Source organism: Sphaerulina musiva (genome assembly GCF_000320565.1).
Source record: "Sphaerulina musiva SO2202 unplaced genomic scaffold SEPMUscaffold_2, whole genome shotgun sequence".
Lineage (NCBI taxonomy): Eukaryota > Fungi > Ascomycota > Dothideomycetes > Mycosphaerellales > Mycosphaerellaceae > Sphaerulina > Sphaerulina musiva.
Window position 1 is genome coordinate 622,750 of NW_016017384.1, and position 26,118 is coordinate 648,867.

The 26,118-nt window shown below is 52.1% G+C and overlaps 8 protein-coding genes across 8 annotated transcripts; 3 read left to right on the plus strand and 5 right to left on the minus strand.

Annotated features, from left to right (window-relative positions):
- The first annotated feature begins 891 nt into the window (after positions 1 to 891).
- Positions 892 to 2,811, plus strand: SEPMUDRAFT_147044 (uncharacterized protein). The gene is made up of 2 exons (XM_016904049.1): positions 892 to 1,187; positions 1,249 to 2,811. The coding sequence occupies exons 1-2, from the start codon at positions 1,064 to 1,066 to the stop codon at positions 2,649 to 2,651; spliced, it is 1,527 nt and encodes a 508-aa protein (XP_016763183.1). The 5' UTR covers positions 892 to 1,063; the 3' UTR covers positions 2,652 to 2,811.
- A 345-nt stretch (positions 2,812 to 3,156) lies between these two features.
- SEPMUDRAFT_147045 (uncharacterized protein) lies at positions 3,157 to 4,213 on the minus strand. Its single transcript, XM_016904050.1, has one exon. It carries the CDS (start codon positions 4,195 to 4,197, stop codon positions 3,634 to 3,636), a length of 564 nt encoding a protein of 187 aa, XP_016763184.1. The 5' UTR covers positions 4,198 to 4,213; the 3' UTR covers positions 3,157 to 3,633.
- Positions 4,214 to 5,598, minus strand: SEPMUDRAFT_130828 (uncharacterized protein; the record flags this gene model as incomplete). The annotated part of the gene is made up of 1 exon (XM_016902378.1): positions 4,214 to 5,598. One exon carries the CDS (start codon positions 5,596 to 5,598, stop codon positions 4,867 to 4,869), a length of 732 nt encoding a protein of 243 aa, XP_016763185.1. The 3' UTR covers positions 4,214 to 4,866.
- A 371-nt stretch (positions 5,599 to 5,969) lies between these two features.
- On the plus strand, positions 5,970 to 7,249 carry SEPMUDRAFT_147047 (uncharacterized protein). Its single transcript, XM_016904051.1, has one exon. The coding sequence runs from the start codon at positions 5,995 to 5,997 to the stop codon at positions 6,700 to 6,702; it is 708 nt and encodes a 235-aa protein (XP_016763186.1). The 5' UTR covers positions 5,970 to 5,994; the 3' UTR covers positions 6,703 to 7,249.
- Positions 7,250 to 9,823: 2,574 nt separating this feature from the next.
- On the minus strand, positions 9,824 to 11,876 carry SEPMUDRAFT_37005 (heat shock 70 kDa protein; the record flags this gene model as incomplete). The annotated part of the gene is made up of 3 exons (XM_016908658.1): positions 9,824 to 10,409; positions 10,463 to 11,073; positions 11,136 to 11,876. 3 exons carry the CDS (start codon positions 11,874 to 11,876, stop codon positions 9,824 to 9,826), a joined length of 1,938 nt encoding a protein of 645 aa, XP_016763187.1.
- Positions 11,877 to 12,220: 344 nt separating this feature from the next.
- SEPMUDRAFT_147048 (uncharacterized protein) lies at positions 12,221 to 12,690 on the minus strand. The gene has a single exon (XM_016904052.1). It carries the CDS (start codon positions 12,449 to 12,451, stop codon positions 12,257 to 12,259), a length of 195 nt encoding a protein of 64 aa, XP_016763188.1. The 5' UTR covers positions 12,452 to 12,690; the 3' UTR covers positions 12,221 to 12,256.
- Positions 12,691 to 15,091: 2,401 nt separating this feature from the next.
- On the plus strand, positions 15,092 to 17,423 carry SEPMUDRAFT_130830 (uncharacterized protein; the record flags this gene model as incomplete). Its single annotated transcript, XM_016902379.1, has 4 exons — positions 15,092 to 15,251; positions 15,309 to 15,734; positions 15,785 to 16,149; positions 16,208 to 17,423. The coding sequence occupies exons 1-4, from the start codon at positions 15,138 to 15,140 to the stop codon at positions 17,421 to 17,423; spliced, it is 2,121 nt and encodes a 706-aa protein (XP_016763189.1). The 5' UTR covers positions 15,092 to 15,137.
- On the minus strand, positions 16,988 to 25,608 carry SEPMUDRAFT_147049 (glutamate synthase precursor). The gene is made up of 5 exons (XM_016904053.1): positions 25,477 to 25,608; positions 24,659 to 25,006; positions 21,252 to 24,603; positions 19,681 to 21,184; positions 16,988 to 19,625 (listed from the first exon to the last, which is right to left on the minus strand). The coding sequence occupies exons 2-5, from the start codon at positions 24,888 to 24,890 to the stop codon at positions 18,297 to 18,299; spliced, it is 6,417 nt and encodes a 2,138-aa protein (XP_016763190.1). The 5' UTR covers positions 24,891 to 25,006; positions 25,477 to 25,608; the 3' UTR covers positions 16,988 to 18,296.
- Positions 25,609 to 26,118: the final 510 nt, after the last annotated feature.

Sequence of the window (26,118 nt, forward strand, 5' to 3'; positions counted from 1 at the left end):
GAGCGTGTCAGCGTTTGTCTTTTGACCCCTGGGGCGTATATGGAGGGAGAGAGGACAGTGGAGAGAGGGAGAGAGAGGAAGAGAGGGAGAGATGAAAGGGAGGTCGAGGCGGTACGAGGTGGTGCTAATGCGATGGGCGTGCAGCAGGGCAACTAGAGAGAGAAGTTGGCGCTACAGCTCTTCATTCGTTAACTTCTCTCTCTGGTTGTCACCGGCCCGTTCCCGCCGCTAGTTTCGCGCCCCCAGTTTCTCGTTCGAGGTTGGTGGACGTGATGAACATCCATCGCAGACCAGACACACACACACAGACACACACTACCTTACAACCTACCTACTCATTCAATTCCCTCGCTTCGCTTGCGCGCTGCCAATTAAGCCTCCAATACTGCCACTTGGCTGCGGCGACCCTTGTTATTCGCCACCCACCAGCATGAACAGCGCGCGCGGGTTTCAGATGTTGCTGCCGTGGGCTGTTCTGGCTGTTCTGGTGCGAGAAGCACATGGACGAGAGGAGCCAAAAAGCGGCTGATCGGGTGTCACGAGCTCGTGCGGTGGTTGGGTGGTTGGGGTGGTAGTGGTGGTGGTAGTAGTGGTGGTAGTGCTGGTAGTAGTGCTGGTATTGCTGGTAATTGCTGGTAGTAGTGCTGGTATTGCTGGTAATTGCTGGTAATTGCTGGTATTTTGCTGGTATTTGCTGGTCCTCTGCTCAGGTACAGGTTCAGGTACAGGTTCAGGTACAGGTGCCAGGTGGTACTGCTAACAAGGGACTAGTCTGCAACTGATTGCTTGGGACTGTCTACGGAGCTACATCGCGTGCTGCTATTGGCCTCACACAACTACATCTATTGCTTCCCGTCCCTCCACCCATCACACCCTCTCCCTCTCCCTCTTCCTCTTCCTCTTCTTTGCCGCTGTCCTGCCACTCCTTCGTTTCTTGCAAAAACCTCTTTTCCTCCTCGTTCCCTCTCTTCTACTCCTTCTTCTCCTTCTTCTCCTTCTTCTTCTTCATTCTCTCCGTTGCGTGCGCCGAATTGGTCTGGATGATACCGTAACTACGAGGTCAATGGGCCTCTTCATCCACCAAGATGGTCACATGCAAGGCTGGCTGGCCGCCTTGCTCTGCTGCTGCGCGGCTATGGGAGACGATGAGACCTACCGGCAGCAGCAAGAAATGACGAGCACGAAATGTAAGATGCTGCTGGCGACGACAACGTTCAACGAGCTTTTGATCATATCTGATTGCAATAGCCACCATCTCCCGCCCTGTGCTGGTATACGATGAACAGCCGACACAGCTACAGCCCATGTCGTTAAATTCTACAAGATCGTGGAAAGGCAGCTCCACCGTCTCCGAAGCGGACCTCGTGCGTCCCATCTCACAACGCCCACCTTCTCTCAAGCCTCTGGACCTCGGCGAGACGTCTTTGATGGGCAGAATGACTCTCCATAGCAGGAGGAAAAGCTCAACCAGCCTGCTGTGGTCGCCGAAAAGGACTGAAATTGGTCCGCCAACCGACTTCCGAAGGCTGGATCCTACCGACGCGCAAACATGTTCGCTCAAGCCCTTGCAGCTGGAGCCCGTCGTACTCAAAGGCCACGAGGACGACGTATCAAGTGAAGCTGTCCGGATTGCACCGTCCGTCATGTCGGCAAGCGACACGGATCGGCACTGGTACCGCGATGCACGAGACCCGCCGTGGCAACGCTGCCAGCAGATGAGTACCAGCCCTCGCTGTGGAATTGCAGTCCCCTGCAATCAGGATGAGAGCCCTCCACGTTGCGACACTCCCATGAGACCATACTCGGCGAAGCCACTGCTCTCCACACAGTCATCTTCGAGCTCCATGAGATCACTGCATCGTCAGCTCCCGGAAACCAGTGCTTCCGGCACATCTTTCTCCACATCGCGCACTTCGGTGGAGCGCATCCGCCTTCATCGCAAGCGTTCCAACCAGTCTACTCGGATGTCGTTCGCCGATAGCAAGGATCTGGACCAGGAAATTCTCGAACTCAACACCATCGTAGAGGAGCGAAGAGCAGAGGCCGGTCGAGGGAAGAGCCACGAGGATCTGCACATTCCCGCAGTAGCACCCCGGATGGGTCTGCGCGCTCGGTCCGAGACCCTTTGCGACATTGGCTCTGCATTCTCCCGTCCGCTCCGCCTCGAGACAGCATGTCAACCGGTGCAAGAAGCAGTGTCACCCGTCAAGTCACCAGCAAAGTTCCGCCTGTCACGGCCTTTTACCAACAAGTCAGATTCCTCCCACCCTCCCGTACAGGAGGCTGGTATGGGGAGAAGATCAAGCTCCAGGGTCGCAGGCTGGCTGTCCAACATTCTCTCCACTTCGGCTGCATCGACCAGCGACACGGCGTCGAAATCGTTGTATTCCGTGCGCCCATCGCGCGTTTCATCAGCATCATCAGCATCATCATCAACATCATCGCAACGTAGCACTGTCACCGCCCCCGAGTCACCGTGCCACACATCGACATCATCCGCCATTTCACAAGAACACAGCAGAGATCGTTCAGTGGTATCGCCTCCTTCGACGACATGCACGTCGGACTTTGACACCAACTCGACGAGAAGAAGGTCGCCAGGACAATGGGGTCCCGTCGACCCATTGGGTCCCGTGGGCGTAGCACTCTAATCCCCTGTTGCCCATGTTTCCCATGATTTCACTTTCGCATGTACATACATAATAGATACCCTAAACAAGAGACTACAAGGAGGAAAGATGGGAGTATGACAGCTTGCTAGCTAGCTCATTTTGTACCAATTACATATGGAAATGAATTTTATGAATACCCTACCTACCTGACCTTAGTACCTAGTGCCTGTACCTTTTGCCGCACACGCAATATATTTTTTTCCATTTTCTTCTGCTTTCCGATTGCCATAGCTTTGATCATTGTTACCTACTTACTCAATTACATGCTTAGCACGCCAGGCCTAGGTACCTCTCTGTACCTAACAAAACATCATTGCTATACCTCCTTGTACCGTATACTAGTAACATGTTATCAAATGACGATTAAGTACAGTGTAGTGTGTAGTGTAGTGTAGTATAATGTAGTATAGTGTCGTGTATAAAAGACGAAAATTCATTTGTCCACAGTACCTTACATAGATAGCATTAGCCATAGGTAATGACGGTCATTTGTTCTTTTCTTTTTCTTTTCTTTTTTTGATTTTAATTTCTTCTTTTTAAAGAAAAGAAAAAGACATCTGGAAGCCGAAAGCACTACCTCCTACTCAGGTACCTTACCTACCTCCAATTCCATTGATTGGTTGATTGATGGATTGATTCATGAATTTAATTATCAGCTTCTTTTTTTTGTCTTGGTTCTTTTTCATCTTCCTTCTTGTCATCTTTCTCATCCTCATCTTTCTTTCTTTCTTTCTCTTCTTCATGATAGCCATAGCGTGCAAACCCCCGGCGAATCACCATCGTTCCTCTCACCTTTGCTCTCAATACCTCTGTCAACCCAGCGCATAGTAATCCATCCCCCTCCAGATTCGCTCATTCTGACCAATTCGAAATGAAAAACACACACACGTACACTCCTTTGTCTTCCTTTCTTTCACATCCCAACCTGTCGATATCAGAATCTCATCGCATCGCATCGTCATTACATCTCCCGATCACTATCATAATCATGCTGAGGTATATCCGAAATCTGCCTCTCCAATTTCGGCGAGTGAGCTCCTAATGACGACGACAACGACCCCGACTGCTGCTGCTGCTGCGGTGGTGCATCGGGATTCAGAAGTCCATCCTCTCCTATCGACGAGACGTGACGCTCGAGAGAGGGTGTTTTGGCCTTGACTTCGGCCGAGTCAATATGATCGCTGAGGTTGATGCCTGGGCTGATTTCAAAGTCGGACGTTGTGGCATTACCGGAATCGTGGCGCTTTTCAGTGTAGTCGGACGATGAGCTGGTGGTGTCGTCTTTGGACTTGGTCTTGTCGTGTGGGTGTGCGATGCGGTTCTTGAGTTTCTTCATTCCGGATTGGTGATTACTGTCATCGACTTCTTCATCATCGCTCTCGGTTGGGATATGCGAAATGTGTCGTTCCAAAGCGGGCTTTGCCGCTGTAATGGGGCCATGGGCTGATGGAGTATTGGAGGTCAGACGCAGGGGATCGGAGACTTCAATGCCAGAATCACCGCTTTCTTCACGTTTGAATGACATGTTGTTGTTGTTGGGGAGTGGTAGTCAGGTTAGTTAGTCAAAAAGAGAAACAGCGGAGAGGTGGCAGATCTAGTACTTCACTCGAAGCGGAGATGGGATGGGACTCCTGGGAGCTGCACCGTCAGCGGGCCACATCCACGAGGTTGCAAGCATTCGAACCATGTTCGCCAAGGTCCGTATGTGCTACCGTGAGTCAACGTCGATTGGAGTCCAGAGAGTGGCAATGAACGGCCATAGCATGCCTGGCCTGCCTCGCTGCTCCAGCGACGTGCGTTAAGCTCACGGGATGCCGCGGCATGGCGTTTTGTGCATCAGATGAGTGCATCAAAGGTGGAGAAGAATGACGCCAATCGATCCGTGGCCTCGTCCAGATCCCCATCCTCGAGCGCAGCACCACCTTCTTTTTCGAAGCGAGCTCGACGCCCCGATCTCGACCTCCGTTTTATGTGTAGCGGCAATCTCCATACACGGCCGGTCCGAATGTCCTATGAGTGGACGAACGGGGCAGGATGTCAGTTCGTGCAATCGGACTTGATCGCCGGAGGCGAAGCAGCATCGATTGAGACCAGCGACGACCGTTTGTTGCACACACAGTACACTGATACTTGCAGTCTCACGGCATGCTCTTCACTGGGCAGTGCAGTGGCACGAATGTTCTTGATCATCCGCTTACTGCTCGCCATACCCTTTGACTCCACTGATATCTCTCCCATTGTCCCAGAACAGGATCGTTCCACCGGGAACCTTTTCTCGAATAAAAGGATTTGTTTCGCCCCCATGCTCTGCAACACTGCCAACAATCTTATCGAAACCACATCGTTGATAGAACGGCTCGACACCCTCAGCGCTGATGACGGAACAGCCTATGCCTTCTTCTTTAGCTCGCTCAAAGCCCCAGGCTACCAGTTCTCTGCCCTGACCTGTGCCACTATATGACGGGTCCACGCCCAGCAACACGAGGTCCCAAACTTCCGCGCGTGAACCAGACCACAAATGTCCCGCGAAGGGGCCAATCTGTCCGAGGATAGCGGCGCGGCTCGGTTCCAGCGCTCGATTAGGGTAGATGAGAGATTCGAGATAATTGTACCAATTCATAGCAGTCTTCATTACTCTCTGCACGACAGTAGTATGTGGGTTGGCGCGCATGCGTTTCCAGTGTGCAAATCCAGTGATTTGTTCTGTGGTATCGGGAGCCTGCAAGTAGGAGACCAGGAAGTGATTGTCTGGACCACTGGCCCAGCCATCCCGTAATCGGTGAAGAAATTGGAGGTATACATCGTCTGGGAATTGGTCTCTGCGAGGATGCATGTACACGCCGAAGAGAGCTTCATCTTTGAATGCTCGGGCAAGACATTTAGATGCGGGAAGCAGATCCGAGTAGGTTGCCGCACGGATCGGCATGTCTGATTGACAGGCTGTACTTCAGGTTATTCTACACAGTGTGAGTATGTAGTATCCTGTTATATCGCGTCAATGGATAAGGTGAACAAGTGCGTAGGTGCTAGAAGCACGAGGAGGAGGAGGAAGAAGAAGAAGAAGAAGAAGGACGAAGACGTTGGAATGCCGTAGCACTTATCTTGTTGGAGCATCTGGAGCGCTTCTTATTGGAGAGTGTAGCCATGGGTTGTTTGTGTTTGTGCCGACAGGTAGGATACCACATACCTAGGTAGAGTCCTAGACAGGGAAATCGCTGCCAAGACTTGGTTGAGGGAGCTTCTTCACCTTGCTCGCGAACAACCTACATGTAATCAGCCATTGTCGGTTATCGATTAAACGGATTTATTGCCATACTCCATCATGGGCTGGCTGTGGTCTTCGAGCTCTGACGATGCAGTCACAAGCACCACACCCAACGAGTCTTTACCCAAGCAGCCTCCCAAGGAGACTCCAGTGGCCCTCACAGAAGAGCAGCGCATGCGCATCTTTGGCCGTCCTTCCTCTACGCCCTCATCTGCCTCTTCTCAGCAAACTCAAGCCGACGCCGAGCTCGAAGCTCTTATCCAGGAATTCTCCTCCTCCGACCCCACGAACCCATCCAAAGCGCGCACAGCCCTAGAAAAAGCCGAACAGACAGCGCTCCCAGCCCAGGACCGCCACGAACCACTCCCCATCTCCCGCACCCTGCCCGATGGCAGTCTCGACATCTCTCCCTCTGCAATCTTGCCTCGGACCTTGTCGTGCCGCCAGGCCTTCGACCAAGCATTCTACTGCCAAAGCGTAGGCGGCAAGTTCAATGACATTTACCGATATGGGCATTTGCGCCCGTGTTCGGAGCAATGGGGTGCGTTTTGGTTCTGCATGCGCACGAGGACGCTGCCCGAAAAAGAGAAGGAAGTGGAGGTTGCGAGGTACTATCGGGAACGGGATGAGAAGAGGAAATTGGAGAAGGGGAGTAGTGAAGATGTTTGGGAAATTAGGACGAGAGCTGTGGACCGGGCATTTTGGAGAGATCCAGACGAGGATGCGAGTGAGGTTGGAAAGGATGGTATTTCAGGCCCAGAATGAGAAGGAGGTCAATTTGGGCAAGCGCAGAACGTGGAAACTTGGAAGGTGCCTGCTCGTGCCGCAGGTTGACAAGTGAACTTCACGACTGAGGCTTTATAAGTGACCCATACAAGTGAGCCATACCAATGAGCTTGTCATAACTGAGTCTTGTGAAAGTGAGGCTTTACAAATGAGCTTTATAACTGAGGTTCACAACTGAGGCTTCACAACTGAGGCTTCACAATTGCTTCGCAAGTGAGCTTTTCACAAGTGAGCTTCACAAAGTGAGCTTCACAAAGTGAGCTTCACAAAGTGAGCTTCGCGGTGTTCCAAGTGAGCTGCTTACCAAGTGAGCTTTGCAAGTGAAGTTTGGAGGTGAAGTGTGGAGGTCAAGTTTGGAGGTGAGGTTTGGAGGTGAGCTGTGAAAGTTGGACCTGAAGTTTGGAAGTGAAGTTTGCTGGTGGTCTTTGCAGGTGGTCTTTGCAGGTGGTCTTTGCAGGTGGTCTTTGCAGGTGGTCTTTGCAGGTGGTCTTTGGAGGTGAGCTTCGGAGGTGGACTTTGCAGCTGGACTTCGGAGGTGGACTTTGCAAGGGAACTTTGCAAGTGAACTTTTTGCAAGGGAACTTTGCAGGTGAACTTTTTGCAAGGGAACTTTGCAAGGGAACTTCACAGCTGAGGTTCACAAAGCCAGCTTCATAAGTGAACTTCGCAAGTGAGCCTATGAAAGTAAGCTTTACAAATGAGCTTCACAAATGAGCTGTACAAGAGAACTTCGCAAATGAGCCTTTGACAAGTGAGCTTCACAAATGAACTTGACAAAGTCAGCTGCACAAAATCAGGTTCGCAAAATCAGGTTCGCAAAGTCAGGTTCGCAAAGTCAGCTGCACAAAATAAGGTTCGCAAAGTGAGATTCGCAGAGTGAGATTCGCAGAGTGAGATTCGCAGAGTAAGATTCATAAGTGAGCCTTGGGGAAGTGAGCCCCAGAAAAGTGAGCCTTGTAAATGTGGACTTTGAGGTGAATTTGGAGGTGAAGTTTGGAGGTGAACTTCGGAGGTGAACTTTTGCAAGGCTCACTTTCCCAAGGCTCACTCTGCGAATCTCACTCTACGAATCTCACTCTGCGAATCTCACTCTGGAGCCCTGTGAAAGTGAGCTTCGGAAGTGAGCCGTATGGAAGTGAGCCGTATGGAAGTGAGCCGTATGGAAGTGAGCCGTATGGAAGTGAGCCGTATGGAAGTGAGCCGTATGGAAGTGAGCCGTATGGAAGTGAGTCTTGTGAAAGTGAGCCGTATAGAAGTGAGCCATATGAAAGTGAGCCTGCGATAGTAAGGTTCGCAAGCAAGGTTCGCAGGTGAGGTTTTCGCAAGTCTGGTTTTCGCAAGTGAGGTCCGCAGGTGAGGTCCGCAAGTGAGGTTCGCAAAGTGAGGCTCACAAGTGAGCTTGGGAAAGTGAGCCTGGGAAAAGTAAGCCTGTCAAAGTGAGCCTGGGAAAAGTGAGCCTGTCAAAATGAGCCTGTCAAAATGAGCCTGTCAAAGTGAGGTTCGCGATTGAGATTCGCAAGTGAGGTTCAAAAATGAGGTTCGCAAGTGAGGTTCACAAATGAGGTTCGTAAGTGAGTGAGGTTCGCGAGTGAACTTCGCCAGTGAACTTCGCGACTGAGCTTGACAAGTAAGGTTCACGAATGAACTTTGCAAGTGAGTTTTTCACAAGTGAGCTTTTCAAAACCACAAGTGAGCTTCTCAAGTGAACTTCCCAAGTGAGCCTTGTAAAAGTGAGCCTTGTAAAAGTGAGCCTTGTAGAAGTGAGCCTTGTAAAAGTGAGTCTTGACAAAGTGAGTCTTGACAAAGTGGGCTTTTCACCAAGTGAGCGTCATCTCTCTCTCTCTCTCTCTCCCCTCTCTCCCTCTCTCTCTCCCTCTCTCCCTCTCCGATACTATAGTATCATCCTCTTCACATATCGATCCTTCGCTACGTAGCGTAGTCGCCGCATTGTCGTAGAGATCGAGCAGACAAGTAGGTAACTTCGAATCTGCCGTTGCAACAGATTCGGAGATATTTTCGCAAAGTACGCTTCGTCTCTCTCTCCCTTTCTCTTTCTCTGACACTATATTATTACCCTCTTTACGAATCGACTCTTCTTTAGATAGCGTAGTCGCCGCTCTGTTTAGTAGAGATGTAGCAAAATATAGGTAGATTCGATGACTTTTCGCAAAGTACCGAAGCTTCGTCTCTCTCTCTCTCCCTTTCTCTTTCTCTAATACTGTAGTATCGTCCTCTTCACATATCGACCCTACTTTAGGTAGCGTAGTCGCCGCTCTGTTCAGTAGAGAAGTAGCAAAATATAGGTAGATTCGAGGACTTTTCGCAAAGTAAGCTCTGTCTCTCTGTCTCCCTTTCTCTTTCTCCGATACTATATTATTACTCTCTCTCTATATCGACACTACTTTAGGTAGCGTAGTCGCCGCTCTGTTCTGTAGAGAGGTAGCAAAATATAGGTAGATTCGGGAAGCTTTTCGCAAAGTAGGCTTCGTCTCTCTCCCTCTCCGATACTATATTATTACCCTCTTTACGTATCTACTCTTCTTGAGGTAGCGTAGTCGCCGCTCTGTTCGGTAGAGAACTAGCAAAATATAGGTAGATTAGGGGAGCTTTGTACAGTGAATCTCCAAAGTCAGCTTCATAACTAAGGTCGTATGTAGAAGAAAGGTACGGAGGGAAAGAGAGTATAGCTTTTCGGGACTTTTTGATTTTGGATTTCCTTAGTCCTATGAACCTTTAGATTATACCGGTCTAGAATTCGATTTCTGGAAAGAGAAGGAACGAGGGGGAGGCACCAGTAATTTAAATGTTAGTTTACTTCTACTTCTGAGGCATTATTTGGACGAAAGATGGGTTATTCTGGATTATGAATCAGTTCAAACCTCAGATTGGAGCATGAAGTGAGAATTATTTATGAAACCTGTGAATTCTTCTCGTTTTGCTGAGGTCAAACCTCAGATGAACTCTAGTATTACATCGAGAGGATGTGCCGCTTTTAACCCATCCCATTCATAGCATCGTGAACCGCATACTCTAATGCTGCATAAACGCCTTGCCACCCAAATGCATCAGTGGTATCGTGAAGTGAAGTCCGAAGAAGCATTTAGTCAACCTCCTCGACGGTTGGGCCGTCATCTCCACCAGCAGATGGACCGGCACCACCTGGCATACCTCCACCTGGCATACCTGGCATGCCACCTTCGCCTCCAGCACCGTACAACTTCATCATGATTGGGTTGGCTACACCCTCAAGCTCCTTCTGTTGGCTCTCATACTCGTCCTTGGTCGCGGACTGGCTGTCGTCCAACCAGGCCACAGTCTCGTCAATCTTGGCCTTGAGGGTCTCCTTGTCGGATGCCTCAAGCTTCTCTTCGGTCTTTGGGTCGCTGAGGGTGGTGCGGAGGGAGTATGCGTACGACTCGAGAGCATTCTTGGCCTGAATGCGGGCGGCTTCGGCTTCGTCTTCATCCTTGTACTTCTCGGCCTCAGCCAACATGCGCTCAATCTCCTCCTTGGACAAGCGGCCCTTGTCGTTGGTGATGACAATCTTGTTGGTCTTGCCAGTGCCCTTCTCGAGAGCGGAAACATTCATAATACCGTTGGCATCAATGTCGAATGTGACCTCAATTTGTGGAACACCACGGGGTGCGGGTGGAATACCGGTCAGCTCGAATTTGCCAAGCAGGTTACTACAAAAAAATTAGCATTACATTCTCACAAGTTAAGGGAGAGGGGAACAAACTTGTCCTTCGTACGCGCACGCTCCCCTTCGAATACCTGGATCAAAACACCAGGCTGGTTGTCGGCAAAGGTAGAGAAGACCTCAGACTTCTTGGTTGGAATGGTAGTGTTGCGCTTGATGAGAGGAGTCATGACACCACCGGCAGTCTCGATACCAAGGGACAGCGGAGCGACATCGAGCAGAAGAATCTCGTTGGTAGACTTGCTGGAAGTGTCGCCAGAGAGGATGGCGGCTTGGACGGCTGCACCGTAGGCAACGGCCTCATCTGGGTTGATGGAGCGGTTTGGCTCCTTGCCGTTGAAGAAATCGGAAACCATCTTCTGGATCTTCGGGATACGGGTGGAACCACCAACAAGGACGATCTCGTGCACAGAAGACTTGTCGATCTTTGCATCTCTGAGAGTGCGCTCAACAGGCTCCATGGTCGATCTGAAGAGATCTTGGCATAGTTCCTCGAAACGGGCTCGAGTGATGGAGGTGTAGAAGTCAATACCCTCGAATAACGAATCGATCTCAACAGAGGTCTGAGCAGACGAGGAGAGCGTGCGCTTGGCTCTCTCGCAAGCAGTTCGGAGACGTCGGAGGGCCCGTGCGTTGGTGGTCAAATCCTTCTTGTGCCTATTTCTCAGTTAGTATACCATCACTGATTGTTCTCAAATGGACAAGGGGATACTTTCTTTCTGCGGAACTCCGTAGTCAGGTGATTTACAAGACGGTTGTCGAAGTCCTCACCACCCAAGTGAGTGTCACCGGCGGTGGACTTGACTTCGAAGATTCCCTCCTCAATGGTAAGAAGGGACACATCAAAAGTACCACCACCCAAGTCAAAGATGAGGACATTGCGCTCGCCTTCAGTCTTCTTGTCGAGACCATAGGCAATGGCAGCGGCGGTGGGCTCGTTGATGATACGAAGCACGTTCAGACCAGCAATGAGACCAGCATCCTTGGTTGCCTGTCGCTGCGAGTCGTTGAAGTATGCAGGAACAGTGACGACAGCGTTGTTGACTGTGCAACCAAGGTAGGACTCTGCGGTCTCACGCATCTTGGTGAGGATCATGGATGAGATCTCCTCTGGTGTGAATGTCTTCTCTTCGCCCTTGAACTCAACCTGAACAACAGGCTTGCCTCCTTTGTCGATGACCTTGAAGGGGAAGTGCTTCATGTCGGCCTGCACCTCTGGGTCTGCGAACTTGCGTCCGATTAATCGCTTGGCATCGAAGACTGTGTTGATTGGGTTCATTGCGACTTGGTTCTTGGCGGAGTCTCCGATGAGACGCTCTGTGTCGGTGAAGGCAACGAACGAGGGCGTGGTTCGGTTACCCTGGTCGTTGGCGATGATCTCAATGCGGTCATCTCTGAAGATACCCACGCACGAGTACGTGGTACCCAAATCGATACCGATTGCTGGTGCCATGGTGTCTGTGTTTCTGTCTGATCCGAGTGCGATGGGAAAGGGTGTGTGAACTGGGAAGGGGGATATGAGTGCGTGAAAGGGTGTGAAGACTCGGTGAAGGTGAGAGTCGAGAGTGGTGTGTTGGATGAGGAAGAAAGGTTTGTGTGTTGAGGCTTGAAATGGAGCTTTTAAGAACTACATCATCGTGGGGATGCAGAATTCTTGCGTTTCTACGTGATTCTCGAAGCTTCCCTTGACGTTGAGCTTCGTTGGGCATCGATAGGACGAGAAGAAACGCGATATTACATGAATCTACCAGCAAGTGAGGTGTGAATGCAAGATTCATTCACTTGATATGTTATTCAGTTTAGGAAGGCACCACTTCACTGTCCGTTCTTACCTCAATTGTTCGCTTCACAACACAGCTTCACCTTGCGAATGTTCTGACGGGTGGGCCCGCTCCCAAAAGGGGTTAGGCGATGTGGCTTGGCGGGACTGTGGCAAAACACAAAACTGCCACTCAGCTCAAATCCTTTGTTACCATGGATACGTCTAGAACTGGCCGACCAGCTTATCACTGCTGACCACCACCACATTTCCCTCACTTTCAATGCTCGCGAGATGACTTGAACGGTAGGCAAAGCCTGCTGAATGAAATGGGGAATCTATCAATTGGCCGAGCGGTTGGGCAACCGCATGAATAATCAAATGTGAAGACTGTCTAGCATAGGCGCAAATGGGTCTGTGTCCGGCCTACAGAAGCCTGCAATCATCGCAAAATCGACAGCGTATATCTTCATCAGCATACAGCAGCATTCCAACACCTGTGTTCCCACATAATCTCACGGTTGACTTGTCATTCTTGGAAGATTTCCACCAAACTCCATCGCGCAATCGCTGGTCTTCACGCTGCATAAGCGTTGCCGGTTTCAAGACTACCTGTACCTGACGTATATTCCGGGCCTGTAACGGAAAGGGCGGGCGTTGAGTCGGTCGTATTCTCTGAATGCAATCGAGTACTCTGATCTCAATCGTTGAATCTCTTCTCGCAGTGCGAGGACCTGGTCCTCAAGGCTCTTGCGGTAGACTTGGTCATGGCGAATGCTCCGTCGTAGCTTTTCTACTTCTGCAGAAAGAGCTGGCACCTGGAGCCAACGATTGAGCGTTAGTGGTAGCTCTGCAACGCCAGCGAAGAGGGCTCGATACATAAGTGCCATAATAGCGTCGATAATTATCGTCCGCATACGGTGTGTCGAATCGGTACGGCATCGAGGAAGGTGAGTCTTGCTTGATTGATAGTGCGCTGCTGCTGCTGCTACTGCATCGTCAGTCCCGAGCACGTCAAAGCTGCATATGCAAGGCTGTGCACACTGAGTGGTTGGCCGGATCGATTGGAAGGCTGCAGCAGTTCAGTTGGGGCAATGAAAGAAACAAGAAGTAAAGATTCGACAAGATGAGTCTGGCGTGTCATATCTATTCAGTCGGTGATGGTTCCATCGCCAGAGCCACACGATGCGTCACAGTATGTAAGAGGGCGGTGTTGCTTAGCATAGCATGTTGATGGATGCCTGGACCACTACCAAACTTTTCAGGACTTTGCATCGAAGAGGAGATGCGGCCTGCTCATGCGAGACCGACCGGTGTGGAGGCAGTGCTGGCGATATGCGGACTAGGACGTAGCAGACAGTCATTGGAGGCATCGTTGAGTTGTTCGCATGAGGGCACTGCCACCTTCAGTGGGCGTTCTGAGGCAAATACAGCCTTCCAAAGCTGGAGCTGTCAGCAGCAGGCGCTTCGCTTCGCTGTACTGAAAATCCTGTAGAGGCCGCCCAGAAACTGACCCGCATGCACCCCGAAATCTGCCCATATGCAACGTAGTATACTCGGCGTGCGTGTATGTGGTAAGATGGGAGCAGAGCTTATATACCTACGAAACAGACGTTCGTTCAGCTTCCCTTTGCCAGGGAGCACCTAGCCCTATGCTGCGAAAAAGACGCTCCGAGTCCCACGATCCTATGTGTTTTTCGTTTCCTCAGCTGTCAGGCATGGAAGTAGGAGAATCTTCCTCCAACTAGTATGGCCACGTACTCTATACGTTCTACTCAGACTCAATGAGTCTCCGTGGTCGTGCTGATGATAAGCCAAAAGGCAGGTCTTTCGACGCCGGCTGACAGGCTGACGGTCGGTCGTCTGGCCGATTGCCTGTGTGGCTATACATACTACGGCAGGCAACCACAGCACAATCGACAGTCTGCGCCTTCTTTGATGCGACCCATACCCTCCCTCTATCATGCTGACTGGTCGTCACATGCACTTCGAAGCATTGCCTTCGCTGTTGTCTTCTCAGAGTGTTCCCCAAACATGTTTCGCTGCGCCATCGGTCATGCGTATGAGCCTCTTTGCCCCCGGGTCCCTCATTCCTTGCTCTTGGGTGTAGCTTCACCGCAGTATCTTGAACACGGCATTGGAAGTAGTTGACTTCTACCATAGCGAGCCGTGGGAGGTTGTCAAGGAGAGCAAGGCCAGACCAACGGCTCACTCCGTGGGGAGCCTCAAACTCCACAGATGAGCCACACTTCATACACACTTGAAGACCTCTTCCAGACCAATCGAATAATTCCAACGGCGGGAGTTCGGTGGCTTCACGTGGATCTGATGTGTGTGGCTGGAATACGGTCTAGTTTCGCATCTTTTGGAATCCAACCACACCGATCATCGCGTTTCGAGTCAGCGACAGCATCATTGGCGTCCGCCGTCAGGCACTGCCGATACCGCGACCCAAGCGATGGGTGTTTCCTCATGCACGGGGAGCAGTCCGCGAGTCGCTCAGGAACACCTCGAGGGCTTTTTCCATCATGAGAAGGCCGCATGTAGAGGAATGCTGGCATCTTGTTGACGACGAACAGACAGACAGACAGACTCCACACGACATTCCACCTCAATATCGCCACCAAAATCAGATACAGATGTAGGACACTGACGATACCAGACGGCATGAAGATTTGAAGCCATACCTCACGCCCATTTGGTGCTAGGAACAACTTCAGCTGCGCCGATCGGCGCGGGGGCGCCACGCATTCATCGCTAACGGTCGACATGAGTCGAGAACAAGCAGTGCTAAATCGAGGAACCATGGACCTCATCGGTGGGATTGGAAATGTCACCATGTCATATCTCCTACTACTGTACAAGTCCGGTTGAAGGCCGCTTCACAGCCATGTGCTTCGCAAGGTCTTCTCTGCCGTCTCTTCGCGACTGCGTCGCAGCCTCTTCGACCTCAACATGAGGTCCTCAGTTGGGCTTGGTGTGCTCATTTGTGCGGCGTTGACTGCCGGAAGAGTCGCTGGCCAGACTCTCGTGGATAGCACGGCTGTCAGCGGACTGTCGACATGTGCGGTATGGGAACGTTCTGGTCCACAAACAGAGAGAGCCCTGCTAACATATTTTCCCCAGCTACAATGTGCGGATAATCTTTTCGGCCAGTATGACTGCCGGCCCTCGCAACCATGTTTCTGCGACAACGCCAATGTTCGCGACGCCTGGACGGAGTGCCTCAAGACTGGATGTTCATACTCAGACCAGTTGGAAGCCAGCAGATACCGAGCTGATACTTGTGACGCGCCTAAACGCGATCGGAGTCAGCTGGTATCCATCGTCTCATATGTTCTGTTTGGCATAGCTGCTGTGTGCTTGCTTGCCAGACTTACAGCTCGACTGCCATTACTCGGGGGAGCAGGCTACGGCTGGGATGACTTCATGGCCCTTTTATGTCTCGCGCCCTTGACCGGTCTTACTGTTGCAATTTACTACTCTGTCAAGCACGGGGAGGGCAAAGAGATCTGGACACGCAACGTGGATGATGTGGTCAACTTTCATAAGGTCAGTATGCAGTGACAGGCGATTTCCATGAGATGTGCTGACCAAGGCAGTGGTTCTACATTGCTAGTGTACTGTATGTGTTCGTGGTCTTTGGCACCAAGATATCGCTGGTTCTGCTTTACCTACGAGTGTGGAGCAAAAGATCGATGTTCCGTGTAATCTGCTGGATCACTCTGGCTCTACTCGCTGGATCCCTAATTGCTTTTGAGGTTGCCACCATTATTCAGTGTCGGCCTATAGCTTCACAGTGGAATCGGTTCGAAGGCTCTGGCTCTGGCTCTGAAGGCCAATGCGTTGACAGGAAGGCGCTTCTCGCCGCACTCTCAGGGGTGAACATTGCTTTTGACGTTGTCCTGATCGTGCTTCCGATACGCCAATTCATGAGGGCGAACGGCACATGGACCAAAAGGATCGAGTGAGTCTCACACATACAATACTGGGGATTGGAGGCAAAGCGTACTAACAATCTACAGGGGCTGCTTCTTTTCGCTTGTAGGGTTAGCTGTGTTGGCAATGAGCATTGCTCGTGTGTTCTACATCCATCACTTCACGACGACCTTCAACTCGACATACTACTATAGCTTCATTGGCCTCTATTCTGCTGTGGAGGTCTATCTCAGCCAAATATGGTGTAGCTTGCCCGGCATTGACGGACTAGCACGACGATTATGGGGTGTCGCAACGAACAACTTCAAGCCCCTTGCTTCCAAGAAGTCCTCGCGGGAGCCCATCAGAATCAGCGCGCCACTACAGACATCAGAAAGGAACATCTTCCCTGAAATCCATACTCCGCGAGAAATCACAGAGGTGGAAAAGGCGCAACGCCCCCAACAATTCGCAGAAACAAACTACTTCTCCTCCTCCGACGAAGACGACGAAAGCGCCCCTCCTCCCGTCGTCCAACGCTCATCCTACAACTCCTTCGCCCTCAAACACCAATCCTCCTTCGAACCCATCATCGAAAAAATCGAACATCAAAGATCCACCTTCCGCAGCTCCGCCACCACAGCAGCCGCCACCACCTCCTCCGTAAAATACCGCGACTCCCACAAAACCACCTCTCGCGAACCCGAAATCTCCTACCACGACCCCGAAAACCACCTGCATCTCGCCATCCACGACCCTCCGGACGAACCTCTCATCGCTCAACTCCAATACATGGACCAAAACGCCATCGTCCACGATCTCGAACTCCACGGTCCCCCTGCGCCAGCACCACCCCTACCGAGAGAATCTTCCACGCGACCGAATACGGCTCCTTCACAATCGTATTCTACGACGAATTATTCCGATAGTAGCATCTCCACCGTGGATTCTTCCTCTTCTTCTCCTTCCCCTGGTCCTGGTCTTGCTGGAGGAGCAGGAGGAGGAGTAACACTACCCCCTCTACCACTAAGTCCTCGCCTGAGTAGTCTGCTCCGGTCGAGCAGTACTAGCAATATCCATCGTAATTCAAATACGAATATGAATGATACGAATATGATGGCCATGGCAATGGCTATGATGACGATGCCTTCACTGAATGGTATCAATCGTCATCATCATCATCATGGTCAGAATGGTCCTCGATCGACAATCGATGACCGACCGACGATGGATGATCGGTCGAAATCCGAAGAGGAAAAATTGGCGGATTTGGCGAATGCGCATCAGATTTTGACGGAAGGGGGGATGGTGGTTTCGGATTAAGAGTCTTGTCTTATCTTCTTCCTCTCTCCCTTTCTGCGGCCTGGGAAAGACTGGGGAATGTTTTTGCAAAGCGCTTTTTTTATGTTTTGCGCCGAGAGAAAGTGCGCGCAGCCTCTCACACGATATCGCTGGACAGGCGATATTGTTTTTTTTTATACAGATGTGATGGGACGACGAATAGGTCGATGGAAGAAGGAAAGAAGATCATCAATCACTTCTTCTACGGAAAGAAAGGAATAGGGATGAGAAAGATCATCAATCATCACTTCATGAAAAGAAGGAATGGGGAATGCGATGTGTATGAAAGCGTACAAGATCCCGCTTTTCATTGTACTACTATATAGAACGAAAGGAAGAATTGCAGAAGCCATAAAAACCCCTCCCAAAAAACAATAACGCTTGCGAGCAACAACCAACCACCCATCCACACACATTCAAGTCGCATTTCCGATCGTGTGTAAATTCAAATTCAAACCCCAAAAGCCAAAAACCCTCTCATTGCATTGCGATGTTCTCTTTTTGGGGTAAAAAAAATTCATTAAGTCGTTTCAATTGGCCCCCCGCCACCCCTTTTTTTCTTTTCTCTCATCATCCACAAAACAATTTCGTAAGCGATATCCCATTCGTACAATCGTGCCTCCGCAAAGCCCGACTTGCTTTGGTAGCTAGCGCATTATCCTGGACTGTTCGGACATTCCATCCATCCATGCATTGCCAAAATTCCATGCTGTCTGGTTCTCTATCGACTTCCTAACGCTCTTTCAAAAGGGTATCCCATCCGGTGCATTAAGATGCTCCATTGCGCGCGAAATTTCTTGAAAACTGCTCTCTCACCAAAAATTTATTTCCTCGTCGTGTCCGCAATACATCAATTTATGCGGCAGCGGTGATCAATTCCTTGGGAGCGTCGTTGTGCTTGGATAGTAGCTCGTATGGGGGTCGCTTGACAATACCACCAGTGACAGGAAGCATAGTACCAATGCCGGTGAGGTACGAATCGACGTCGCGGGCACACATGCGACCCTCGTTGATGCCCCAGACAATCAGTGACTGACCACGACGGCAATCACCAGCAGCAAACACGCCCTCCACGTTTGTGTTGTAGTGGCCTGGTGGAGTCTTGATGTTCTTGCGACCGTCAAGCTCAATCTGGCCCTCGAAGACTTTGTCCTCTGGCGACAAGAAACCCATGGAGATAAGGATCAACTCAGCGGGGAAGAACTGCTCGCTGCCCTCAATCTCCTTCATGTCCCAGCCTCCATTGGAGTTCTTAGTCCATTCCAGGCGCTTGATGTTGACACCCTTGACATTGCCGGAGCCGTCGTCCACAAAGTCTTTGGACATGATGCAGAACTCACGTGGATCACGACCCATGTGTGTCTTGACCTCGGTATGACCGTAATCGACACGGTAGATACGAGGCCACTGTGGCCATGGGTTGTCGTTGGCACGCTGAGCAGGAGGCTGTGGCAGCAGCTCGAAGTTGACCACTGACTTGGCTCCATGGCGAACGGAAGTACCAATGCAGTCGTTACCAGTGTCACCGCCACCAATGACAATGACATTCTTGCCCTTAGCAGAGATGTAGGCATTGTCTGCAAGCTCCGAGTCCAGGAGCGACTTGGTGTTCTTGTGCAAGAATTGCATAGCGAAGTGAATGCCATTGAGATCACGGCCTGGAATCTTGAGGTCACGAGCAAGAGTCGATCCGGTGGCCATGACGACCGCATCGTTTGACTTGCGCAGAGACTCGAACGTGATGTCGCCCTCGCCCACGAAGACGCCGGTCTTGAATTCGATGCCTTCAGCAGCCAGGAAGTCGACACGTCGCTGTACGACGTTCTTGTCGAGCTTCATGTTTGGAATTCCGTACATGAGCAGACCACCAACGCGATCGGAACGCTCGTAGACAGTGACGGAATGGCCAGCCTTGTTGAGCTGGTCAGCGCAAGCCAGACCAGCAGGACCAGACCCAATGATCGCGACAGTCTTGCCAGAGCGCACTTTAGGTGGCGATGGTACCATCCAGCCCATTTCGAAGCCACGGTCGATGATAGCGCACTCGACAGACTTGATGCCGACAGGGTCTTCGTTGATGCCAAGCACACAAGCACCTTCACAGGGAGCTGGGCAGACACGACCAGTGAATTCTGGGAAGTTGTTGGTCATAAGCAGCCTGTTCAGGGCGTCCTTCCATTGACCCTGAAACATTTGTTAGCACAAAAAGCCACGTTCTCGTGGGAGCTATGTTTCTTACCTGGAAAACAAGTTCGTTCCACTTGGGGATGATGTTCGAGATTGGACATCCAGTGTCGGACTGACAGAATGGAACACCACAGTCCATGCAGCGAGCAGTCTGATACTTCAACTCGTCCTCGTTGAGGCGAGTGCTCAGCTCAGCCCAATCACGGGTCCGGGTCTTCGCTGGTCGATACTTCTCTGCACGTCGCTGGTACTTCATGAAACCCTTGGTCTTGTCCAGAACAAGGGAGCGCTTCTTCTCACGCGCAGCGTCCGAAATACTCTCCTCAAGGTCGCCGAGGCTAGCCTTCTTCTTCTCAGCGGCATGTTCATGTTCACGAGAAGTCTCGTGGAGGTTGCGAACAGCGCTACCTGGAAGGATGGGCAGTGGGTACGCGGCCTTCTTTGCTGCAGCCTCCTTCTGTGCCTCTTCCTCCATGACACGCTTGTAGTCGGTGGGAAGGACCTTGACAAAGTGCGGAAGAGCACGGTTGAAGTCGAGCAGGATGCGAGCAGCCAGCTCAGAACCAGTGTAGTGGTGGTGGTCCTCGATGAGGCCACGCAGGAAGGCAATTTCATGTGGGTCCTCGAGACCAGAGAGCTCAACCATCTCCTGGTTGACCTTGCCCTCGAAGTCCTTGTGCAAGTCCAGCACGTACGCGATACCTCCGGACATACCAGCAGCAAAGTTGCGACCTGTACTTCCAAGAACGACGACACGGCCACCCGTCATGTACTCACAGCCGTGGTCTCCGACACCCTCAACAACGGTAGTGACACCAGAGTTGCGGACGGCGAAACGCTCAGCAGCCACACCACGGAAGAAGCATGTACCAGCAGTAGCGCCATACAGGCAGACGTTACCAATGATGACATTCTCCTCGGCCTTGAAGACCGCAGAGCGGGGTGGATACACGATCAAGCGACCTCCAGAAAGACCCTTGCCGACGTAGTCGTTGGCATCTCCCTCAAGCTCGAGGGTGACACCTGGTGCAAGGAATGCGCCAAAGGACTGGCCCGCGGAACCCCGAATGTTCGCGTGAATGGTATCGTTTGGCAGACCCTTCTCGCCGTAACGCTTGCTGATGTGGTAGGAGAGAGTCGCACCGAGTGCACGATCAGTGTTGACAATGTCGCACTCTATGCGGCATGGCAGACCCTTCTCAAGAGCAAGCTCTGATTCAGAGATCAGCTTGTTGTCGAGACGAGTGTGCAGCTTGTGGTCCTGCTTGCGAACGTTGTAGGTGGCGACACCAGATCGCAGGGTGTGTGCTGGAGTCAGGATCAAGCTGAGATCAATGTTCTCCGTCTTTGCGTTGCGCAGATCCTCGCGGACCTTGAGCATCTCGGTGTGTCCCACCATCTCGTTGACAGTGCGGAAACCAAGCTTGGCCATGACAGCACGAAGCTCGTTGGACACGTAGTAAAAGAAGTTGATGACATGCTCTGGTGTGCCCTTGAACTTCTTCCTGAGCTCAGGATCCTGAGTAGCGATGCCAACTGGGCAGGTATTCAAATGACTGCGAGAATGTTAGCAATGATCGATCTGGACAGTGATGGAGACCGCGAGAGGAAGAGAGGGCTTACCACTTGCGCATCATGATACAGCCCATGGCGATCAGAGGAGTGGTAGCAAAACCAAACTCTTCAGCACCAAGCAGACAAGCGAGGGCAACATCACGACCCGTACGAAGCTGACCATCGGTTTGAACAACAACACGGCCACGCAGGTCGTTGAGAACCAACGTCTGATGGGTCTCGGCAAGACCGAGCTCCCATGGCAGACCGGCATACTTGATACCAGTCCATCGCGAAGCACCAGTACCACCGTCGTGTCCAGAAATGAGAATGTGATCCGCCTTCGCCTTGGCGACACCAGACGCAACGATTCCAACACCAGTCTCCGAGACAAGCTTGACAGACACGCGGGATCGTGGATTGGAGCACTTGAGATCGTAGATCAGCTGCTTCAGGTCCTCGATGGAGTAGATGTCGTGATGTGGCGGTGGCGAGATGAGACCGACACCTGGGGTCGAGTGACGAGTCTTGGCGATTGGGCCCGAGACTTTGTGGCCAGGAAGCTCACCGCCCTCACCGGGTTTAGCACCTTGAGCCATCTTGATCTGTAGCTCGTCGGCATCAGCCAGGTAGTTGCTAGTGACACCAAAGCGTCCAGAAGCAATTTGCTTGATAGCAGACCGCATGGTATCGCCATTCTCCATGGGGAGACTGCGCTCTGGATCCTCACCACCTTCACCAGTGTTAGACTTGCCTCCAAGTCGGTTCATGGCGACGGCCAGGGTGGAATGCGACTCCATGGAAATAGAGCCGTACGACATGGCACCGGTGACGAAGCGACGCACGATTTCGGTCCACGGTTCGACCTGCTCAATCGGAATGGAGCTCGTGGCGTCGAAGTCGAAATCCAACAGCCCTCGAAGGGTGCAATTCTTGATCTGTTCGTACTCCGACCGAGAATATGCCTCGTAGGACTTGTCGTTCTTGTTGCGAACCGCATCCTGGATGTTGGCGATGGAGACGGGGTCGTTGACGTGCGGCTCTCCACCGTCACGCCAGTGGTACTCTCCAGTCTCGGCAAGACCAGGAATCTCGCGAATGTCGCGAGACGGGAAGCCCTTTTCGTGAAGCGCAAACGCGTCTTGAGCAATGAGCTCAAATGTCATACCCTTGATACGGGTAGCGGTTCCAGTGAAGCAGCGGTCAACGACCGAGTCGTCGATGCCGAGGGCCTCGAAAATCTGAGCACCCTTGTAACTCTGAAGAGTGGAAATACCCATCTTCGACATCACCTTCAGTATACCACCATCGCAAGAGTGCTTGTAGTTGTCGATGAGCTGTTCTGGGCTCAACTTCTTGCGAATCAGTCCCTCTCGATCGAGCTTGAGGATACACTCGATTGCGAGATATGGGCAAATGGCATCGGCTCCGTAGCCAACAAGGACACACATGTGGTGGACCTCACGAGCCTCGGCAGTCTCAACGACCAACGCGGCCTGTGCACGCCATCGGTTGCGAACCAGGTGGTGGTGGACCATTCCAGTGGCAAGAAGAGCAGAGACGGCGATGCGTTCGGAAGATGTCTTGCGATCAGAGAGGATGATGACCTTGTCACCATTCTCAATGGCTTCACCGGCAGCCTCACAGATGCGGTCGAGCGCATCGTAGTAGCCGGCCAAGCCCTCCTTCTTCTCGAAGGTGATGTCAATGGTCGCGACGCTCCAGTCGGAGTGCAACGTTGAAACTTGATTCAGAGCGTTGAACTCTTCCACGGAGAGCATGGGAGAAGGCAGATACAGTCGATGGCACTGCTCCTTGTTTATCTCGAGCAGGTTGCCTTGAGGTCCGACATAGGAACCAAGCGACATGACCACGGCCTCTCGAATGGGGTCGATGGGTGGGTTTGTGACCTGTGCGAAGAGCTGCCGGAAGTACTCGTACAGCAAACGTGGCTGCTGTGCCAAGCAAGCAAGAGGAGCATCGTTACCCATGGATCCAAGGGCTTCCTTGGAGTCTGCGGCCATAGGAGCCAAGAGCAGACTGACTTGCTCGAGTGAGTAGCCGAATGCCTTCAGTCTGGGGTCTTCGTTGACCGTCGTGTCAGTGAGCTTGAACGACAAGTCGGTGCCATTATCCAGCAGCTTTTTGTGAATGTCTGGTAGGACCAGGAGCTGTGCATCGAGCCAAGATCGGAAGTCCTGGCGGCCGGACACGGTCTCCTTGAGCTCGGCATCGTCGATGATTCTGCCTGCCTGTGTATCGACCAGCAGCATGCGACCCGGCTGCAGTCGTCCCTTTTGGACGACCGTGGTTGGGTCAATAGCAATCGTACCGACCTCCGAGGCGCAAATGATCCGGTCGTCGTCCAATACGTAGTATCTGCAAGGTCGCAGGCCGTTGCGATCCAAGTTGGCGCCACAGTATCGGCCATCGGAGAAAGTGAACAGGGCTGGGCCATCCCACGGCTCCATCATGCATGCTGCCCACTCGTAGAATGCTTGCTTGGCACCATCGATAGTGTCATTGCCCTGCCATGCCTCTGGCACCATGAGCATCACAGCCTCTGGGAGCGACAGGACACCGTTGATCATGAGGAGTTCGAGCACATTGTCGAACGCGGCAGAGTCGGAACCACCATCTTCAATGATAGGGTACAGTGACTCCAATTCGTCGCCGAAGAACTCTGACTTCAGTACACCTTCGCGAGCACGCATCCAGTTCTTGTTGCCTCGTAGCGTGTTGATTTCTCCATTGTGGGCTGCCCAGCGAAGAGGCTGAGCTCTGTCCCACGAGGGGAATGTGTTCGTCGAGAAACGAGAGTGCACCAGTGCAAAGTGACCCTCATAATCGACATTGACAAGATCGTGGTAGTAAGAATACACCTGAACTGGTGAAAGTTGTCCTTTGTAGACAATATTTTTGTTGCTCAGCGAGCAAATGTAGAACCAGTTGTGCAGACCAATGACATGCGTCGCCCGCTTCCTCAGCACGTACAGCTGTCTCTCGAAGGTCTGCTCGTCGTACTTCTCGTCGAAGTCTGCTGGTAGCTCCTTGCCACTGCCATAGACCGATTTCAATACCACGAATGGCTGTAGAATGATCGGCTCCCGTGAACTGGCTGCGGGACCGAGCAGCGTGCTGTCTTTTGGCACCTCTCGCCACCCCAGTACCCGCAGATCAAGACCGTCTGCAATGTCCTCAAACTGTGCGAGCGTGTCCTTCAACGCCTCTTCCTCTGGCTTGAAGAACACGTTTCCTACAGCGTACTTGCCCAGCTCTGGCAGCTGAATGCCTTGCTCGCGCTCGAAGTTCTTGATGAAGAACTTGTGAGGAATAGAAGTCATGACGCCTGCGCCATCTCCATCTCGTGCGTCAGAACCCACCGCGCCGCGATGGGTCATGTTGCAGAGCAAGTTGCGTGCTATGATGGTCAGCCCAAGTCTACCACTTGCAGTGCATCAACAATCAGCCCTTACCATCTGTGACAATTTTGTGGCTCGGCTTGCCCTTGATGTGGGCAGCGAAACCAACACCACAAGCATCCTTCTCCAGCTCAGGGTCATACAGACCCTGCTTCAATGGCAAAGCACCCGCCCAAGACTTGTTCTCGGGCGTGTTCTGGTACGGATAGACATTGACGGGCTCTTGCTCGATCTCATGGTCGTCGGCAGGTGGCTTTACATCGTCGGCGAAGGAGACTCGACCCATTCTATCGGCGTAATGCCGAATGGTTCGAGTATGGAAGTGAGGTTCGTGTGTGGCGTGTGGCGGTTGGTAAGGTGTCGTGCGTTGTCGATACGCAGGTTGGTGTGGCGGATACAACGCTGTGTAATGCAAGAAGATTAGTCCAATCGCTCGTCAACTGACAGTCTCCGTAGGCCGCGAAATTGCTTGTGCGGTGACAATGGACCAGTATTGCGAGTAGCGAGAGCGGGCTTTGTTTCACCGACTCTCGAATTCAGTGCGGGCAAAAGCAGATGGGCGGTCCAGCAAGGGTAGTATATGTATGGAATCGGGCACGATTTTGCAAGGCAAAGACTTTCTCGAGCCAAGTCTTGTGTCGTTCTCGTGCGGGTGAAACAAGATCGTCGGTACAGATGATGTCGACGATTTGGGGTGGTGGTGGGAGCAGAACTGGGACTGTCGTGGTTGTGATCGGGCGATGAGCGGCCGAAATGGAGGTGTCCCGTGGGGTGAAGGAGATCGCAGGTGCACGTGGCAAAAGGAATGATGGGTGAGGTGGTCGAGACAGCGGTCACCGCAGAGCGGCCAAGGTGGGTAGGCAGACACTTACCCGATGAAGAAGCGGCGCGGCGGCGGCGACGGCGGGCGATGAGGGAGTGAAGTGGATTGTGAGTGAATGTGCGTGTTGACTGTGTCACTTCCGCTGCGGTCTGAGTGTGAGTGCGAGGAAGATGAACAGCTGGAGAACGAGGAAGAAGAGAGAGAAGAGAGAAGAGAGCAGAGGAGAGCGGAATGGATGGTGATTTTTGCTTTTCTCTAGCTCTACCAGAAACCCGTTGTGGATCACCGTCGTCTCCACTTCCACTCTCCATCCCAAGCAGTGCTGCCGCTTTCGCTCACGCCCTGGACTGGACATTGGATTGGCCTGCGTCCTGCCTTGACTGCCCGCCTAATGTCCTGACTAGCTGCTGCTCGGCTCGGGACACGAGGCTGGGTGGCCGTACCTACACTATAGGTAGTATCCTCCTTTCGTTGTTGTGGTTGCTGTGCTGGCCGATCATCAAGAGAAAGAGAGAGAGAGAGCCATAGAGTTTTCACCAGCGAACCCCGTTGTGCTGGCAAACTGGTCATCAATGATGCTGACATCCTCACCTCGGGATGCCCCGATCGACCTCACTAAATACTCCGATTCATGCTACCTTGCTACCTCCTACCTCCTACGCCCCCCCCCCCCCCCCCCCCCCCCCCCCCC